Raw genomic sequence first — 17040 nt, 5'->3', positions numbered from 1 at the left:
TAAAGCATGAGTAAACACCCTTTAAGTTTTGAAGTAAAGACGTGTATACAGTGTATTAGAAACACAGTTTAAACATTGTAAATCACATGGTAAAATGTGTACAAACCATGATAAATAATGTGCTAAACCAGAAAAGCTGCAGTGCAACTTACTATGGCTACTTTATAAAGGAATGGTTTTATTCTGATTGCTTTTTAAAACTAAATACACTTTATCTATGCTTGTGTTTGCCAAAGGAAGCAGGTTGCAGGTACAATGGCATCAATTCATTGTCAGATGTTAAAAGAATGCCAGCAGGTTCCCTGGGCTGGAAGCTGTGACCCAGCCCTGACCCTCAACTCTGTCACTTTACAGAAAACTGAGAGTGATGGCAAAGAGACAGTGAAAACAGAACCAGTCACGGTGCCAAACATGCCATATTCAAAAGCCATTGTCAAGGTAGGAATGTTTGTGCAACAGCCAGCTCACTTACACTATGATTAAACACTATGATAACTGTTCAGTCATTTAATGTTGCAATGCATGAAATGCTAAAACAAAAAAAAAAAATACATCAATTATCTTTTATCACAGTTTTGTTTTTTTAGTTATTTTGTATTCTTTACGGATAGAGGCACCAGTTGAAATTCACTGTAATCTTACGGTTAGCAGATGGATTTGTAACATAAACATGCATAATCTCAGCAACGATACTGTATATCCCCAAAATTAGTTGAGACTCCCATACATACTGTAGGACAGTAAGCTACACTTTACAATTGTATTCATATCTAGGAAACAGCTTCTCTAGTTGTGAAGCAACTTGAATAGGACATTCGTCACATGAGATCATCACAATCTAGGGTTATATATGTAGGAACCTAACCATCAGTCTTCTGGATGTTACTCTTACATTTTTACATGCTCATAGTTTTTCATGGTACTGCTCGATCAAATGTTGTATTTACCTGGCAAGGGCTATATGTTATCAACATACTAGTTATTTATTGTCTTGAAACAATGAAAAAGTTGCTGTTAGGGTTTTCTTTTTCTATCGCTCTGAATTTTTTTTGTTGGAAATTGTATTCAGTAATAGTTTGTTAAAAGCTATGGAGATAAGGGTCAGGATCGGAATCGCTCACATCTGTTTGTTTTCCTTTCCAGGAAAGAATTGAACTGATGGATAATAAGGGTCTTGCGCCCGCAGTGTACAGCAAGGTGTTCTGTGGACAGAGTACATTGAGGCAATACCTGGACACTTTCAAACACATATACCTGTGTAAGTGCACAGAGCAGGAGAAGACAGAAGCTCTGCTGAGGTAAGATCAAAAGGATTGTTTTTTACTGTTCCATGCAAAAACATTTTGCTTCAGCATTTCACAGTTAAGGTTACTGCAGCATGTTTTCCCTAATACCTGACATACCTTGTCCAGCTATCGTAACATTGTAAGGGCATTGTCAAAATGCTCCTGTCATCTTTTTCCTGGCAAGCTTCATTTATGAAATAAAGAAGCTGTGAATATATGTTTGTACAGTGGCTTGCGAAAGTATTGACCCCCCTTGGCATTTTTCCTATTTTGTTGCCTTACAACCTGGAATTAAAATTGATTTTTATTTGGATTTCATGTAATGGACATACACAAAATAGTCCAAATTGGTGAAGTGAAATGAAAAAAATAACTTGTTTCAAAAAATTCTAAAAAATCAATAACGGAAAAGTGGTGCGTGCATATGTATTCACCCCCTTTACTACTAAGCCACTAAATAAGATCTGGTGCGACCAATTACCTTCAGAAGTCACATAATTAGTTAAATGAAGTCCACCTGTGTGCAATCTAAGTGTCACACGATCTCAGTATATATACACCTGTTCTGAAAGCAAGGGGCACCACCAAGCAAGCGGCACCATGAAGACCAAGGAGCTCTCCAAACAGGTCAGGGACAAAGTTGTGGAGAAGTACAGATCAGGGTTGGGTTATAAAAAAATATCCGAAACTTTGAACATCTCACGGAGCACCATTAAAGCCATTATCAAAAAATGGAAAGAATATGGCACCACAACAAACCTGGCAAGAGAGGGCCACCCACCAAAACTCACAGACCAGGCAAGGATGGCATTAATCAGAGAGGCAACAAAGAGACCAAAGATAACCCTGAAGGAGCTGCAAAGCTCCACAGCAGAGATTGGAGTATCTGTCCATAGGACCACTTTAAGCCGTACACTGCACAGAGCTGGGCTTTACGGAAGAGTGGCCAGAAAAAAGCCATTGGTTCACCTTCCAGCAGGACAATGACCCTAAGCATTGCTAAAGCAACACTCAAGTGGTTTAAGGGGAAACATTTAAATGTCTTGGAATGGCCTAGTCAAAGCCCAGACCTCAATCCAATTGAGAATCTGTGGTATGACTTAAAGATTGCTGTACACCAGTGGAACCCATCCAACTTGAAGGAGCTGGAGCAGTTTTTCCTTGAAGAATGGACAAAAATCCAAATGTGGCCAGATGTGCCAAGCTTATAGATACATACCCCAAGAGACTTGCAGCTGTAATTCCTGCAAAAGGTGGCTCTACAAAGTATTGACTTTGGAGGGGGGGTGAATACTTATGCACGCTCAAGTTTTCGGTTTTTTTGTCTTATTTCTTGTTTGTTTCACAATAAAAAATATTTTGCATCTTCAAAGTGGTAGGCATGTTGTGTAAATCAAATGATACAAACCCCCAAAAAATCCATTTTAATTCCAGGTTGTAAGGCAACAAAATAGGAAAAATGCCAAGGGGGGGGGGGTCAATACTTTCTCAAGCCACTGTAAGACTTCCAAAACCTGCTGCACATGGGGCTGTATTGCATAATTTTAAGGCTGCCAGAGGAACAGTTCTGTAAACGGGACATTGGACCTGCATTTTGAACCACATCTTCAGCTCATAGTTGTTGCAGTGCTATAAATCTTCTTGCATCATACATCAGGACTTTTAACAATTTTCTAAATAAAAATGTACTGGTATAAACAAATGTGGATGTACAGTACAACAAAGTTCCTGAACCATAAAAGTATTGCAGTACTTTCTGCAGTTTCGCTGATTTATTTGTTTTAACAGAAAAGTATTGGAAACACTAGCCCAGACGAGGGCTGATGCAGGAACCACCCAGGACTCAATCAGAAATTTGACTGAACAGTTTGAAGAGGCCAAAACTACAGCATCAGACTTATTAGAGAGACTGACTTCAAGAACATCAGCACTGGAGAGCCTCAAGGGACAGCTAGGTAAACTTTAGCAAATAGGTGCTTAAAAAGCAATATTGGCATGCAAGTAGCCAGTCCTGCTTTTTTTATGAAAAGGAAGATCAGTTAGCGATAAGTTACCATTACTGTGGTATACCCAGAAGAACCCTGGCAGAACCATCAGCAGACCACAGTATTACCAGCAGTGGAGCAGATATTGCATAGTGGTCATGATGCACCCTGTCTGAAAGCAATCTGGTACCATGGCACTGCAATGGATTACTAGTGTGTATTGCATCCTGTTGTTGTTATAACAGTGTTATGTCAATATATGAAAATGTTACTACTTGTACCAATCTACCAATGGCTCATGTCATTGCAGCTGTACTTGTAATACTAAAGCTCCTTAGTGCAGAATCATTGCATTTCCATTGTAGCAACATTGAAGGTCATACATACTGACAAATGTAAATAAATGAATTGATGTACATTATTGGATATAGGAAGAGTGGTAACACCTTGTTTAATAATACAATACTGCAGTGACGGTTTTCATAGGGTAATATGCATTTTGTGTATACAATTGATGGTAGAATGTAAAAGTCAGGTTCTGTCAATGCTTTTCTTTAGGTATAGGTGCGGCGAGTCTGCAGGCTTTTTTGGCACAGCTAGAGTCAGACTCAGAGGAAATAGAACTTGATGCTCTGCTGAAAGACGGTACGGCTTTATTAAAATAGTTAATGGAAAATGCATTACTGTGTTTTATAATTGGACAATACGTTTTCAAATGTCTACACAGTTTCTTGGTGTCGTCAATGGCATTTTTAACAAGTCGAGAAACCCTTTCCTCTATAACAGCGATACAGACGTCATCAGAACACGTCCCCCTTTTTGTTAGCCTATTTCATTGTATAAATGACCCTACATTTTCTTTATAAGCATTCTTGGCCTTGTTACTGGGATTTTGTAATATCTTCAGTCTTTTTAACTGACACATTCCCCTGAGGATGCATATTGTACTTAATTTTTTTTACTGTACTATTTGTTGTACATCCCCCCAGACAAACCTAAACAAGATGTTTACACCATTATATAAGATTTTTACACATTACAAAAAATAGAAACTACAAAAAATATTATAAATAAAAAAAAGTATATTTTTATTTAATAAGAAGGGATTTATATTTAATGTGCTGTTGCATGTTAGATGGGATAGGTCTGTACAGAAACATGAATAATTGAATATAAAGTATATTTTTTTAACACTTTGCCTTTGCAGATGACTATGATGAGTATGATAAAGCATTTTACGAAATGAAGGAGCTTAGAAGTAAATCACATGTTGATAAACTAACTGAAGACCTAGAAAAAGCAAAGAATGAATTGGAGGAAGCAAGAAATAGCCTTTCACATGCAAAGAATCAGGTGAAAAATGCTAATAATAAGCAGCAGTTTGAGTTTGTATGAAAAATGTACTTTGTTTTGCATTTGTTTTCAAGAAATAAGTATATAGCTTGCAAATGGAATGTTTTATTGCAATGTTGTCATTATTTTTGCAGGTGATGCACTGGTGCAATAAAGTTGATAAGAGCTGCATTGAGAGAATTAGTCGTTGTCAGAATCCACCATTGCTTCTTGCTCAGGTATAAACATTTGTCCTTAAGTTTGCTAAATTAGACTGTGTAATTAGTGAAACTCATTTAAAACTGTGAGTTCCATGCACCGTAGGGGCAAGAAAAGTGTGATTTAGTGTAGAATTCAGTTGGAGTGTTTCCCGTTACACAGGAACATTTTACCAAACACGAGCAATAAAGAGTTGGAATTTCAGGTACTTTTCAAGGTGAAGAAAATGTATTAGGAATTCATATGCACCATATAATGGAACCGATGGAACCAATCATGTTTTGCAATTTCGCAATTTTATTTAAGATGTATTGCATTTTTTTTTTTGATGGAGGGATCTGGATTACTGTTGTTTTACAGCTAAAAAGCTTTAAAATATATATGTCAATTCTTGCAACGTGTGACAGACTAAGTTACAAAGATCTTGAGTAAACTAGTATGTCCAAGTCGTGGAAATATTGAAATAAGACATCTACTAAATCCTGGATCCTAACCTTGGGAACTCTGTCTTTAACACCAGCAGTGTGTATGACACTAAAAATGACCTCCGTATATATATACCTCCTATATATATATATATATATATATATATATATATATATATATATATATATATATATATCAAAAGAAATGTGTCACTTATATTTGAGCATCACTTACTTATATCTTACTTATTACTTATATCTGGATAAAATTCACTAGATGTGATCGAAAAGTTACAAACTGTTTTAGAGTAGGTGCGTTGACTTTTTATTGTGCTGATTACTAATTGACATCACAAAGATGCTGCAAAATGATCTGGTGATCTTGGGCAGGTGTTGTGACTCTTAGTCTCCCAGTGTGTGGTTTGTCATTGACAGAGTATGTCTGGTTATACCGTCTCGCCAAGTTTGAAATTGCTGGCTGTGAGCATCCAAGACAGCGAGCCACTGTACACTGCCTTAGTGCAGCCTCCAACATGCCAATTGCACGGAGGCGCTGCTCTCTTGACAGACGTGGCTTTTTTTTTCTGTGATTTTCTTTATTGCTTTTATTCAAGCTTTCAATTCAACAGATGAAATCACTCCATATCAAGTTCAATCAACTATCTCACTAAATAGGTGATCGTGCATATGCTTCAGTCATAGTTACTCAAGCGTGTCATGGTCAAGGATGAATGATCATATGACTTTAATAATAAAGTAATCGAAAAATTTGTCATGATAAGACATCGCAGAGCAAACTTTTTGTATCGCTTCCAACAAGAAACAGATCCACTGAACAGTGCTTCTACCACTGAGGTTGCCCCCCCCCACCCCCACCCCCCTGGACCCCCACCCCACCCCTACCCAGGTCCCACCCCTCACCTGCATCAGAGGTGTAAACACCTTTGGCCACCAGCCACCACTGGTATATGAACCAGCTGTTTCTTGGTAACAGGTGCTGGAGATGGGTCTGGTAATGCTGGACCTCATACCCAATCCAAGTGACCTGGAGACATCCAGACCCAATAGACATTCTAATGACCTCTCAGAAGCAAGACGCTACCAGAAGTCTGTGACTTCACGTTCTGCACAGAACTCGAAAATGTGGTCAACAAGAGAAGGTAAAAATGATAATTGTCTTATCAAACAAGTTAAAATAAACCCAAAATGCAAATAAAATAAGTATTACATTGCCTTTAAACAAATCTGCCTATTATACAATAGCTTGGGTATTTATTTTGTTATACAGGCATGTGTTTCTGCAAAACTTGAATTCCAGAAAGCACCATTTAGTACTGACTTCGGTATTACTATTGGTCTAAATAGTGATTGATCTGAGTACATCATTACGTTAAGAAAACCAACAGTGTGTGAGGGGTGTTTCTGATAGTTTCTGATAGTAATTGATTGATCTAAACATTGGTGGATCTAAAAACTGTTTCAATTAAATAAGGACCAAACATTTTTCATTGATTTCAAAACAAAAAAATATGTCATTCCCTCACCTTTACAATTGAATACCAATCAATGACAAATAACTCCCAGACTGAGTTTTTATTGTCAGTTTACGGCCTCGGTATAGCAGTAAAAATAATCAGTGACTCAGATAAGAGGAAATTCACTACCAATTGGCTTTTAAAACAACCTCATTCAGTAACATTGATAACTGCTCTTACAGTACCATGGTAAAAGCAGTAGTGAAAGCATGGTAAAACACAGCTATGAATTGTAAAAGGTAGTAATGCAAAGCATTCATACCCATTTCAAGTACTTTACATTTCTCTGAAGAAATTGCTTAATGTTTGTAGAGTCAGAGCCACCATACCAACAACGAGTTATTGTGTATCTCAGCAGTGGGCATTACACAAATACTATTTTCAGTTCGTGGTGCATATAAAAATAAAATAACTCGGAAGCTAATCTCAGGACAGAAGTGTGTTTCATACCATTTATAGTTTATTTTCCCTTTCCCTTACAGAAAGGTTTAATACACAAGAAGTCTTAGCAGAACTACAGCTTAACCAACAACAGTAACACTGTGGATTTGGCACTGTAGTAGCAAACTGATTCTGATATGTCATGGTACTTTATTGGTATGTCCAAATATAAAAAAAAAAAAAAAAAAACTAGTGTACAATACCAAAGGCTTATACCCTTGTACCTGTCTTTGTGCTAGCATTGCCCTTTATAGCAGAACCAATTGCTGTTGCTGTACCACTCCAATGCCATTACAAATTGTTTGGCAAGGGTTCACATGAATACTTTGATTTAAAAAACCCTTGATGAATTTGGCCCATTTAGTCTAATTATTTTCTAATAATCAGGAACTGGAAAAGATGGGAAAGATAAGGTGGACAAAACATGGTGGAAAACACTACAAAACTATGTTGGTGATATCGGCAAGTTTGTAGACATGATTCACAAGTAAGTACTGAAACTTTACCATACCACATATTTAAATAGTGTATGTATGTTTATATATGTAAATAGAAAAGGCAAATAAGTAGAGCTAATCTTAAGAGAAACTACTTACTTCCATAATGTTATAATTTTGTGACAAGGTAAATGGGCTTCACTGAGTGTAAGTCAAGTCTAGAAAACAAAAGCAAGCCTAAGGAAATTGTGAGAGTCATTCTAACATGAGTAATGAGATGAATTATTTTTAATAATATTGTATCAGTGGTTCTTGCCTGACTGTTAATGCCTTTTTGCAGTGTGGCTAGACTGGAGGATGGTCTACCAGAGGAAATCCTGAAGCTGGTGGAATCCTACCTGGGAAAGACCAAAGAGGGAAGCCTGGGGGTCACTGGTGAAGGGTCCTTGCTGGAAAACGCTGCTCCACGTAAGACCTTGTTTTAGAAATTACAAATGTTCTGCTACTGCTATTGGCAACATCACTGGCATATTTAGGCCATTTGACTTGCAGGGTGATGTCTTGTAGTAGGATTGATGTCTCGAAGTGACAGCAATCCTGTGTCACTGAAAATGTAAACAAACTGCATAGTCAACAATTTCTGATAAAGCAGAGTGCACAGAAGGCAAATCCACTAATGTAGTGAATGACATTATAGATATATGTATCTTGCCTAATATTTAAATCTGATATCCATTCAACATCCCTACCCATCCGTGCTTATCACTTGCTGTTCTTGCCTCATGAGGTGGTGCATTCCATTTGTAATTGGATGAGTAAATTGAAAAGCTGGAAGATTTTGTTTTGTGTTGTGGTACCAGAGGCCATCAAAAAGATGCAGCTTTAAGTTATTTACTGTCCATTACTTCCAGATGCTACTCCTCAGAGCATCACTCCTGCCAAGAAGTTCACTGTGGTGGACAGCAGTGTCAGGAAAGGGGGGATCACCATTGCTGCTGCGAGATACTGTTCGGAGGAGGCGGCCACTCTGGTGGCATTTGTGGTGGCCCTGGTGGAGTACACCCGCCTCTGTGGACCCTTGAGGGCCTGTCTCAGCAGAGTGCAGGAGCTACAGGTGGAGAAAGAAGACAGTGAGTGGAAGGATCAAGAAATACAAAAGGTGGGAGTCTTTCTTGGTAATATCTCACACAACGTTAAAGTTAATTGTCAGCTTGTGCGTGTAATGCTGTACATGTGCATTCTCAGCCTGGAGAAAGTGAGGAGAAAGACTTGCTAGATGCTGAACCAGAGAAGCCTATGTTCACTGCAGATGACCTACCGGTACTGCAGTCTGAGGTGGGTTGAGATAAGCAGTACAAATTAATGCACATTTATCTAGTTCTATTAGGCAACCTAATATCTGATGTGGTCATAAAATGTACTACATGGTATGATATTGTTCAGTGCACAGTAGCATTTACAATTTAATTTGAAAAGTTGTGTCCCTACAGCTCTGAAACTAAAGTTTGTGAGGATTGACATCCAGCTCCCAGTCCCAGTTAATATACAGTCACCCAGTTGTCTAACTTTAATTTCTTTCATAATAATTTACAACACAGCACCTCCCCCAGCATCTCTGTTGTATATATTAACTTGCATTTCTCTTGTACAGCTTCAACAGCTTCAGTCCGAGTATGATGTAGCAGTAACTAACAAGCACAGAATTGAAACTGAGCTGCACTCCCACAAGGAGAGACTCAGAGCAGCACAAGATGTGTTGAAGAGGTTAGTTCTGCGGACGCACGTGAAGATACTTATCCGAGTGTAGTGTATGGTATAATACAGATGTGCAGTTATAAAAGTTAACCACAGAAAATATGCACAGTATATGCAGTTTCCCATGCTTTTCCTGTTGCATTTACCATAGTTTACCATAGTTTGCCATGTTTATTAATAAACATTAGCATGCCTCTCTAGGTATTACAATGCTCACCGATGCTTTACTATGTTTCACTATGCTCTGTACCGGGACTGTATTTTTTTCACAGCACATCAGTCTAAAAATAGATATTCCATGATTTAAACATAAAAGTATTTGGGACGGCATTAAAATTGCCCTGTATATATCATGCCACTTTTGGCAAGTTAAGGCTGTGTTAACACCGCCGTGCAGTGTGCTCTGCTGCTCATTAGCCATGCACTTTAAGGCATGTCAAGTCTTAATTATATGCATAGGCAAATTGTAGGTGGGGCTCATTTGTAAATGAAGTCTGTGATATTAAAATGAGATTTATGAAGCGGCACAACAGCAGCGCTGGCCCTAAAAGGGTCTTATTTGGGCACAAAGAAAGTCAAAAAGCCAGAAAGTCAGAAAGCCACTAGGAAAGAGCAATATGGCAGCAGTCATAACATATGTTTCTTACAATGGAGAGTGCAGGCCCCTGACCATTGTGAACGACCCAGGAAAAGAGGGAGAGTACCGAGAAGGGAAGCATATTTAGGGTCCGCATTACCCTTTTTGATCTCCCTGAGGATTAAATTATACCAGTTATTTCATTATGTACAACTGTTTTTATTCGTCGTGTAATAAACTTGGTTCATTAAGTTATCCTTTTCATTATGTATGTTTGGTTTTATCCATCGTATAATAATAATATAATATAAAGTCAAGACACTTGGTCAACACAATTCATTTCTGCCTCTCCAGATGACCTACCTATTGTTCAATTGAGGTAGCCCATTTGGAGGGGAGGCACTATTTTACAGATTAGGCTGTTAATCTGTGCTACCGGTAGCCCATTCTGAGCACCAGCACAGTACATTTAAGCATTTAAATGTGGCACCTTACAGCATGCCTCATTCATTTTGGGCCAATTAATACATTTGGAACAGGGTAAAATTTGTGTTGCGGCAGAGCTCTACTTTACACTCTGCCAACTTAGCTCTGCGTCAGTCGATCTTGATACATGTTTATCTACAGTTATTAGCCAAAAACGTTTACAAAAAATCAGAAATCTGTGATAACCGTGTAAAAAATACAACATTATGTATTGCACTGTGCTATGCTTTTACTATGGTAAACTTTTATAAAGGTGCGATAGGCTTACCTGTTTACTCAGTCTCTAAAATCCCCTTCAGGGCTAGATTATTAAATACACTTTTTTGTTTTTTGTTTTTTTTTAGGCTAAGTAATCTGGAGCAGCAGTGGAAAGAAACTGTGCAACTGTGTGTTGTGTCTGAACTGCTCACAAACTGTTTGCTCGCTGCAGCTTTCCTCACCTACTGTGGACCCTTTAATGCAGGTGGCAGGTAAAAGCATTCTCTCTCTCTCTCTCTCTCTCTCTCTCTCTCTCTCTCTCTCTCTCTCTCTCTCTCTCTCTCTCTCTCTCTCTCTCTCTCTAACTCTATGAGAGCGTCTTCACCAGCTTTTGGTAAATTTCAGAATACAACAAATATATTTTTTGTTTATACTTTTAGTAGGTATTTAAGTCCCCATTTTTAGTTCTTTTTTTTTAAATCTTGACAGTGTCAAGTGAAGCAAATAAGTCAAGGTCAGTTGTTTAAGAGAGTCGTGAATTTAAAGCCCAGTTTTTCAGCCCAGTTTACAAAAACAATTAGGAAACCTAATAATGTTCATAATAAGTGTAGCAGTTTCTAAGATTGTTTTGCAGTTTTATACTGTGGATCATGGTCTTTTACCAGATCTGTACATGTCCATAAATCTTAATATATAAATAAGAAAGTTTGTCTGTCTGTCTGTTCCTTTATGCATTCGGACCCCGCAGGAGAAAGTGCAACCAAACTTTGCATGGCCTCCTCTTTCATCCAGGGGAAGATCGAGGGCTATGTTTTGACCCCCGGGGTACTTTATTTAGTAACCCCATTGCTGGATCACTACAGTAGCCGTGTATTTCAAATTAAAGAAACCCACAAAACCAAAAAATAAATAAAAAGAATAAAAATTTAAATAAAAAAAGGCAAACCTCCCCCCCAAAAAAAGTGTAAAAAAAGGGAAAGGGGTCCGATTGCATTGTGCGACACCAAAGATCGGTAACTTATAGGAAACCATAAGACTACAGTTCAATAATTTGTCATGCATGAAAGATTGAAATATTGAATTTCCCCAGGCAGCACCGGGTACTTCAGCTTGTAAATATATAGAAGAAGAAAAAACTATCTAGAGTTGAATTAATTGTGATTTCTAATGTGCTTTAAGGATACTGGGATGTGAGCTTTTCTTGCTAAAGTGTGAGGAAGGGGGGCTGCCTCTCCCTCAGAAGATGCTGTTTAGACAAATGACTCTGATGCAGTTTATGCACAATCCAGTAAGTACTTACCGTTTTCATTAAGGCAGTAATATAAATGTAAAGGATATTATCACTTACATTTTTTTGTGCAGTTGCATCTGCTGCACTGGCTATTCCTTCGCCACTGCTCATCTCTATGATCATACTGAAACACGATATTTAAATAGATTATGGATTATATTTCTTGTTTTTTTGCATTTCTTTTTTTAGATAGAAATCCAGAAGCTGCAAATGAAGGGCCCTGCTCTGAATAAGAATACCCAGACAATTTCCTGTATCTTTAAACATAAAGGTTCTAATAGCACTTGGGTGCTTCTCTGTGACCCAACAGCTCAGTCAATTGAGTGGGTAAAGAACCACTTTCTGCCAGACTGCATGGAAGTCAAGTATCATGTAAGTGACTCTTTGTGTCCTAACCTCCCCTTCCATCACAGATTTATTTGTGATACCTTCAATGATTACTGGCACTGTAATGTCTTTTGGGAAGTTATGGTGGAAATCTGCAGCAGGAGTTTGAAGCTGTAAAAAAATCAACAGTCTTGGATACGGAAACACCTGCAAATCAAGCACAAAAGTACAGCGGCTTGTTGAGGCCATCACTAATCACTTCCGTTTTCTCGAAATCCTGAGAAATGATCTTGTAATCACAAAATAACGGCAGGGTTTTCTCGATCACAAGACAAATTCTCTTGATTGACAAAACAAAGGATGTGGTGTTTTTTTGATGGCCTCAATGAGATGCCGTACGAAAGTATGTGGTACAGATGTTGTTGTTTACTGTACATTTACCTGATAAAGCTGGCGTCTGCTAGATAATTCACTGCACTAAAGTTAGGTGTCGAGAGCTATGGAGGATAGTATGGAGGATAGTATTGGCTTATGAATTTATGTCTGTGTTCTGGATAGCATTATGGTGCGTCCAACAAAGTCACAATGAATATAAGATCAAACAGCTACTTTCTATACATTTTATGCATTGCTTGTGATTTTATTTAAAGTGTATGTTTGTTTTTAGGAGCTCCAGTCTCAACTGGACTCCTGTCTGACTGAAGGGATCCCTCTGTTGCTAACCTACTGCGACCTTCAGAGCCTGGCCACTGACCAGAGGTTTGCCCAGGTGCTCCGCTCCCAGCTAGAATTTGAGAGAAACACATCGCCTTTTAAAATAACAGTAAGGACAATGCCTTATGTTTTAGGCTGTGAGTAGCATTAAACTAACTTGTTTTATGTGTTTTGCAAATCATTTCAATGACCTTTAGTACTTACATGGAGAGCAGTGAGGGTGAAAACCGTGTTGACGTCCATTATTAGGATCATAAAATGAAAAGTTTTAAATGACTAAAAATTGCTCGACCCTGATTTATGGCACTATTCTAATTTCCTATTTTATTTTTTAGTAGCTTATGAAAACATTTATTAGGACCCGGACAAGCACTGCTTGTTTAGTATATTAACAGAATTTTGGTAATGAACGTAATTTCAGAAAATCACATTAGCCCTATTTAATAACGAAATAAGTGTAACGACCTCTTGAAAATTTCAAAATCAATGCTACATACCAATTTGTTGGTTAACACGAGTTATCATTTACGACCTTTTGAGTGAATATAACTGATGAATAACGATGGTTCCACTGGAGGATTTGTCAATTGTACAACAGGAGGATCAGCCATGTTGTTGTTGTTGTTGTTGTTGTTGTTGTTGTTGTTGTTGTTGTTGTTGTTGTTTGATCCCTTTTCTTTCTCTGAATTGACAATCCCATAACAGACTGGACTTGCTTCTAGGTTGCAGACCATGAAGTGGAGTGCCAGCCAGGTTTCAGGCTGGTTCTGCACACCCCTGGCCTCCCAGAGGAGGTCCCTCCTGAGGTGGCAGCTTTCTGCAGCACAGCATATTTCTACCAGGACCGGGAGGGGCTGGTGGAACAGCTGCTGGACAGGTTTGTGGAGCTGGAGAAGACGAGGCTGAGGGAGGAATACACCGCTCTGCAGCAGGTGGGTCCAGAGTAGACTTACACACATTTTCCATTACCAAACAACACTGCTAAATAACCAGCATGCTCTACCCTACTTACAGGAATACTGCATAATATTTTTTTCATCTGTTTATCATCATTTATTACAGTTTCTGCACTCAAAACTTTTAGCACATGCAATAAAGTCACCAGCATATTTCACCTTAGAAATTAATTCCAATAATATACAACCATGCCACTATGATCGTGTTTTAAAAGTGCACTGGGGTAACTAAGATCTCTGTTGTGTGAAGATCTATGCTTGAAATGAACAGAGAGACATGTTTATCGTTTAGATTGGCTTTTCTGCTCTGAATCTTGAGTTCTGATCCCTCTACTATATGTAAATCACAGCTGAGTAAAACACAAGTGCTGTTCTATAATTAGATATAGCCCAACCTGGTCCGATTTATTTTAAAATGATACATTTCTGACATTTCCAATCTCCAGAATAAAAACTAGTCAAATGTGTAATTACATAAATGTACATGTGAATTAAATGATGTCTTTTAACATTGTAGGGGCAGCATTGTCTGGTGGGCAGGTGGTAGTCACTTTGGATAGATCCCAGGTTAACGCACTGTGCTAAAACAGCCAGGCTCCATGAGCAACATCTGACAAGCACAGGGGCCCCTTTGAGAATGAGCTTCAGTCACCTGTGGTTGTAATTAGTTTAGAGATTACACTTTCTTTTCCTGTGTCAGCTGTTTGAATGTATTAGTATGCTGTCAGCATGACATTCAGATAAGCGCATTTACCCAGTAGCCAATTTGGAAGAGCTCAGGTTAAAATCTGAGGAAGCTTCACACTAAAGCCAATTAAATGTGAGAGTAAAGTTAAAAAAAAAAACCCACAAAAAAGCCTTAATCAGTACATTAAAGAACAAGCAACAGACTGTGACTGCTTTTGAGAAGCATTGTGTTTAATCATGTTTTAAAAGCCCATGGTTTATTTGCATTCAGTCATCTCATATTGAAGCCCTGTACTAGATTTTATTGGCGGTTGAAAATTAAACTGCTTTTGTTATGTAAGACATTACTGACTTGCTGCAAGGAGATGCAGATTTGATATACAGTACTCCCTCACTATAACGCGGGTCTCGGGGGACAAACAATATGAGCGTTATAAACGGGGGAGGGGGTAGGGGCCGCCGCGGCACATAACACCCATCTGACTGAAATGCAAAATAAAATAACTCCCTCTCTATAATGTACATATAGTGAACAAAAATTTAACTTTCCATGATTAACCATGCATAAAGCACCATGTAATCACTGCTATTTATTTATTTTATTTACAAAAAATAAAATAAATTAAAAAAAAAGGTAACATTCCTACTCGTGGATCATTTTAATTAGCGGTTTTTAAACTATAAATAGCCTGGCTAAATGGCGGCTGGAAGTTCAGTTCGAAGCGACGGACAAGCAAACCAAGTGCGTGAATCAGAGCGGGTCGGGAGAGGGCGGGGATGAAGCGTCTCGTCTCCCAGTGAAAGCTGCAACTCCTCTTGCAGCAAAACAAGTAAATACATTAGGAAGGATAACCAAGCAATAGGCCTATTGTTTATTTAATTGTAAAACGAATGCTTAATAAGGTGTCTGTGTTATAAAGTGCCAGCGCAGCTTTTCTTCAGTTCAGATACTTTATCAAAAGGGAGAGACAGAAACGGAAGTTGGAATGAGAAGTTGTTTACAGTTTGATCTCTGGTACTCTATTTACTGTATAAATATTTCTTGAATCACTAGTATAGGGAATTGGGGACATGCTGTAGGAGTCACGTTATAACCAAGAGCCTTATAGCGAGGGAGCACTGTATTACAGAATACTTTCTATTTGCATAACACATTCAACAGTAATGCGCCAGCCCATTTACACTATTTTGTTGTCCAATCCCTGTAAACAAAGATTAAATCGAACATTAATACTAGAATGTCAGTTTCGGTTCTTTTTTTGTTCTCTATAGGAATGCCTTGAAAACATGGAGGACCTTTGGGACGTGGAAATGAAGATAGCTCAGACCTTGTCCAGTGATTGCACTCTTCTAAGCAGCTTGGCTATCAACAAAAAACTGAGCGACTTAAAGCAGCACTACGATGAAGCCAGAGAAACGTAATCTCTTTTTACAATGCTGTCAACCTCTCCCCAAGAAATAATTAACTAAATAAATAACCAGCTGTATAATATAGCTGCTAGGTAGTCTAAGTAGTTGCAATGGATATGGTGGGCAGTTTCTTTTAGCCAATCAGCTTGCAAGCTTTCTGGCTTTTGATGTTTACAATTGCATTGTAAGTTTATGTAACACTAACAAGAAGTACAAAGTTTTTTTTTTTTTTGTGGGGGGGGGGGGGGGGGGGGGGGGGTAATACCTTTTAATAGGATCTTCTCGACGTGTGTATAAAATCCACTTTTTTTTCAGTTGAAAAGTGGAAGTAGTAGTTAAAGAGTTTCTCTTACAGGTCAGCTCATGTCTGTTATTGCAAAACTTGAACTAAATGGGGATTAATAGACATGCAAAAAATGCTGAGTGCAACACAGGTAACGGGATGAAAAAAGAATTAGGGTTCTTACTGCTGGTTTCTTCTAGGTATATACACACTGGGAAAACGTGACAAAAAATGTCTGTACATTATATGGAACAGGTGGAGGCACTGGCATTGTTAAAACTATTTATTTTACAGAAGAGCAAGGCTTTCTTTATCAGAGAAGACTGCACTGACTGCTAGAGAAGGGTTCCGAGACATTGCCCTGAGGGCGGGAATCATGTTTGATACAGCCAGCGCACTGAGACAGCTGAATAGCACATATCACATCAGTTATAATCAGCTCCTGGAAGTGTTCGATGCTTCTGTGGTTCACTCAGAGAGGTATACATAACAGTTTAATATCCCTTTGTTTCTTAGCCTTCCTTTATAAATAAATACTGACATTGTTTGCAGTGCTCTACATTAAATGCTACCATTCTAAAGCCGTAAATGCTTGTGCAATTGTTTTAACAGTGCAGTATACTGGTTGCAACCCTTTTCTGTGAACAAACCTTAAAAAATGACGTTCACTGGTGCAACTACTATATTTGACCACCT

General features: G+C 38.3%; 1 protein-coding gene across 1 annotated transcript in view; it reads left to right on the top strand.

Annotated features, from left to right (window-relative positions):
* Nucleotides 1–17040, top strand: part of LOC121317709 (dynein heavy chain 8, axonemal-like) — a 55717-nt gene that overhangs the window by 26814 nt on the left and 11863 nt on the right. The window contains exons 39-57 of the mRNA XM_041253863.1: nucleotides 237–438; nucleotides 1144–1298; nucleotides 3075–3241; nucleotides 3830–3916; nucleotides 4479–4624; nucleotides 4759–4842; nucleotides 6242–6407; nucleotides 7611–7710; nucleotides 8001–8128; nucleotides 8572–8819; nucleotides 8906–8995; nucleotides 9312–9424; nucleotides 10823–10948; nucleotides 11856–11964; nucleotides 12157–12339; nucleotides 12962–13117; nucleotides 13731–13940; nucleotides 15924–16069; nucleotides 16639–16824. Coding sequence (XP_041109797.1) covers nucleotides 237–438; nucleotides 1144–1298; nucleotides 3075–3241; nucleotides 3830–3916; nucleotides 4479–4624; nucleotides 4759–4842; nucleotides 6242–6407; nucleotides 7611–7710; nucleotides 8001–8128; nucleotides 8572–8819; nucleotides 8906–8995; nucleotides 9312–9424; nucleotides 10823–10948; nucleotides 11856–11964; nucleotides 12157–12339; nucleotides 12962–13117; nucleotides 13731–13940; nucleotides 15924–16069; nucleotides 16639–16824 — 2802 coding nt within the window. The remainder of the gene's footprint in view (nucleotides 1–236; nucleotides 439–1143; nucleotides 1299–3074; nucleotides 3242–3829; nucleotides 3917–4478; nucleotides 4625–4758; nucleotides 4843–6241; nucleotides 6408–7610; nucleotides 7711–8000; nucleotides 8129–8571; nucleotides 8820–8905; nucleotides 8996–9311; nucleotides 9425–10822; nucleotides 10949–11855; nucleotides 11965–12156; nucleotides 12340–12961; nucleotides 13118–13730; nucleotides 13941–15923; nucleotides 16070–16638; nucleotides 16825–17040) is intronic.

This window comes from Polyodon spathula, chromosome 6 (genome assembly GCF_017654505.1).
Source record: "Polyodon spathula isolate WHYD16114869_AA chromosome 6, ASM1765450v1, whole genome shotgun sequence".
In the NCBI taxonomy this organism is placed as follows: Eukaryota; Metazoa; Chordata; class Actinopteri; order Acipenseriformes; family Polyodontidae; genus Polyodon; species Polyodon spathula.
This window is presented reverse-complemented; position numbering and strand designations above follow the sequence as displayed.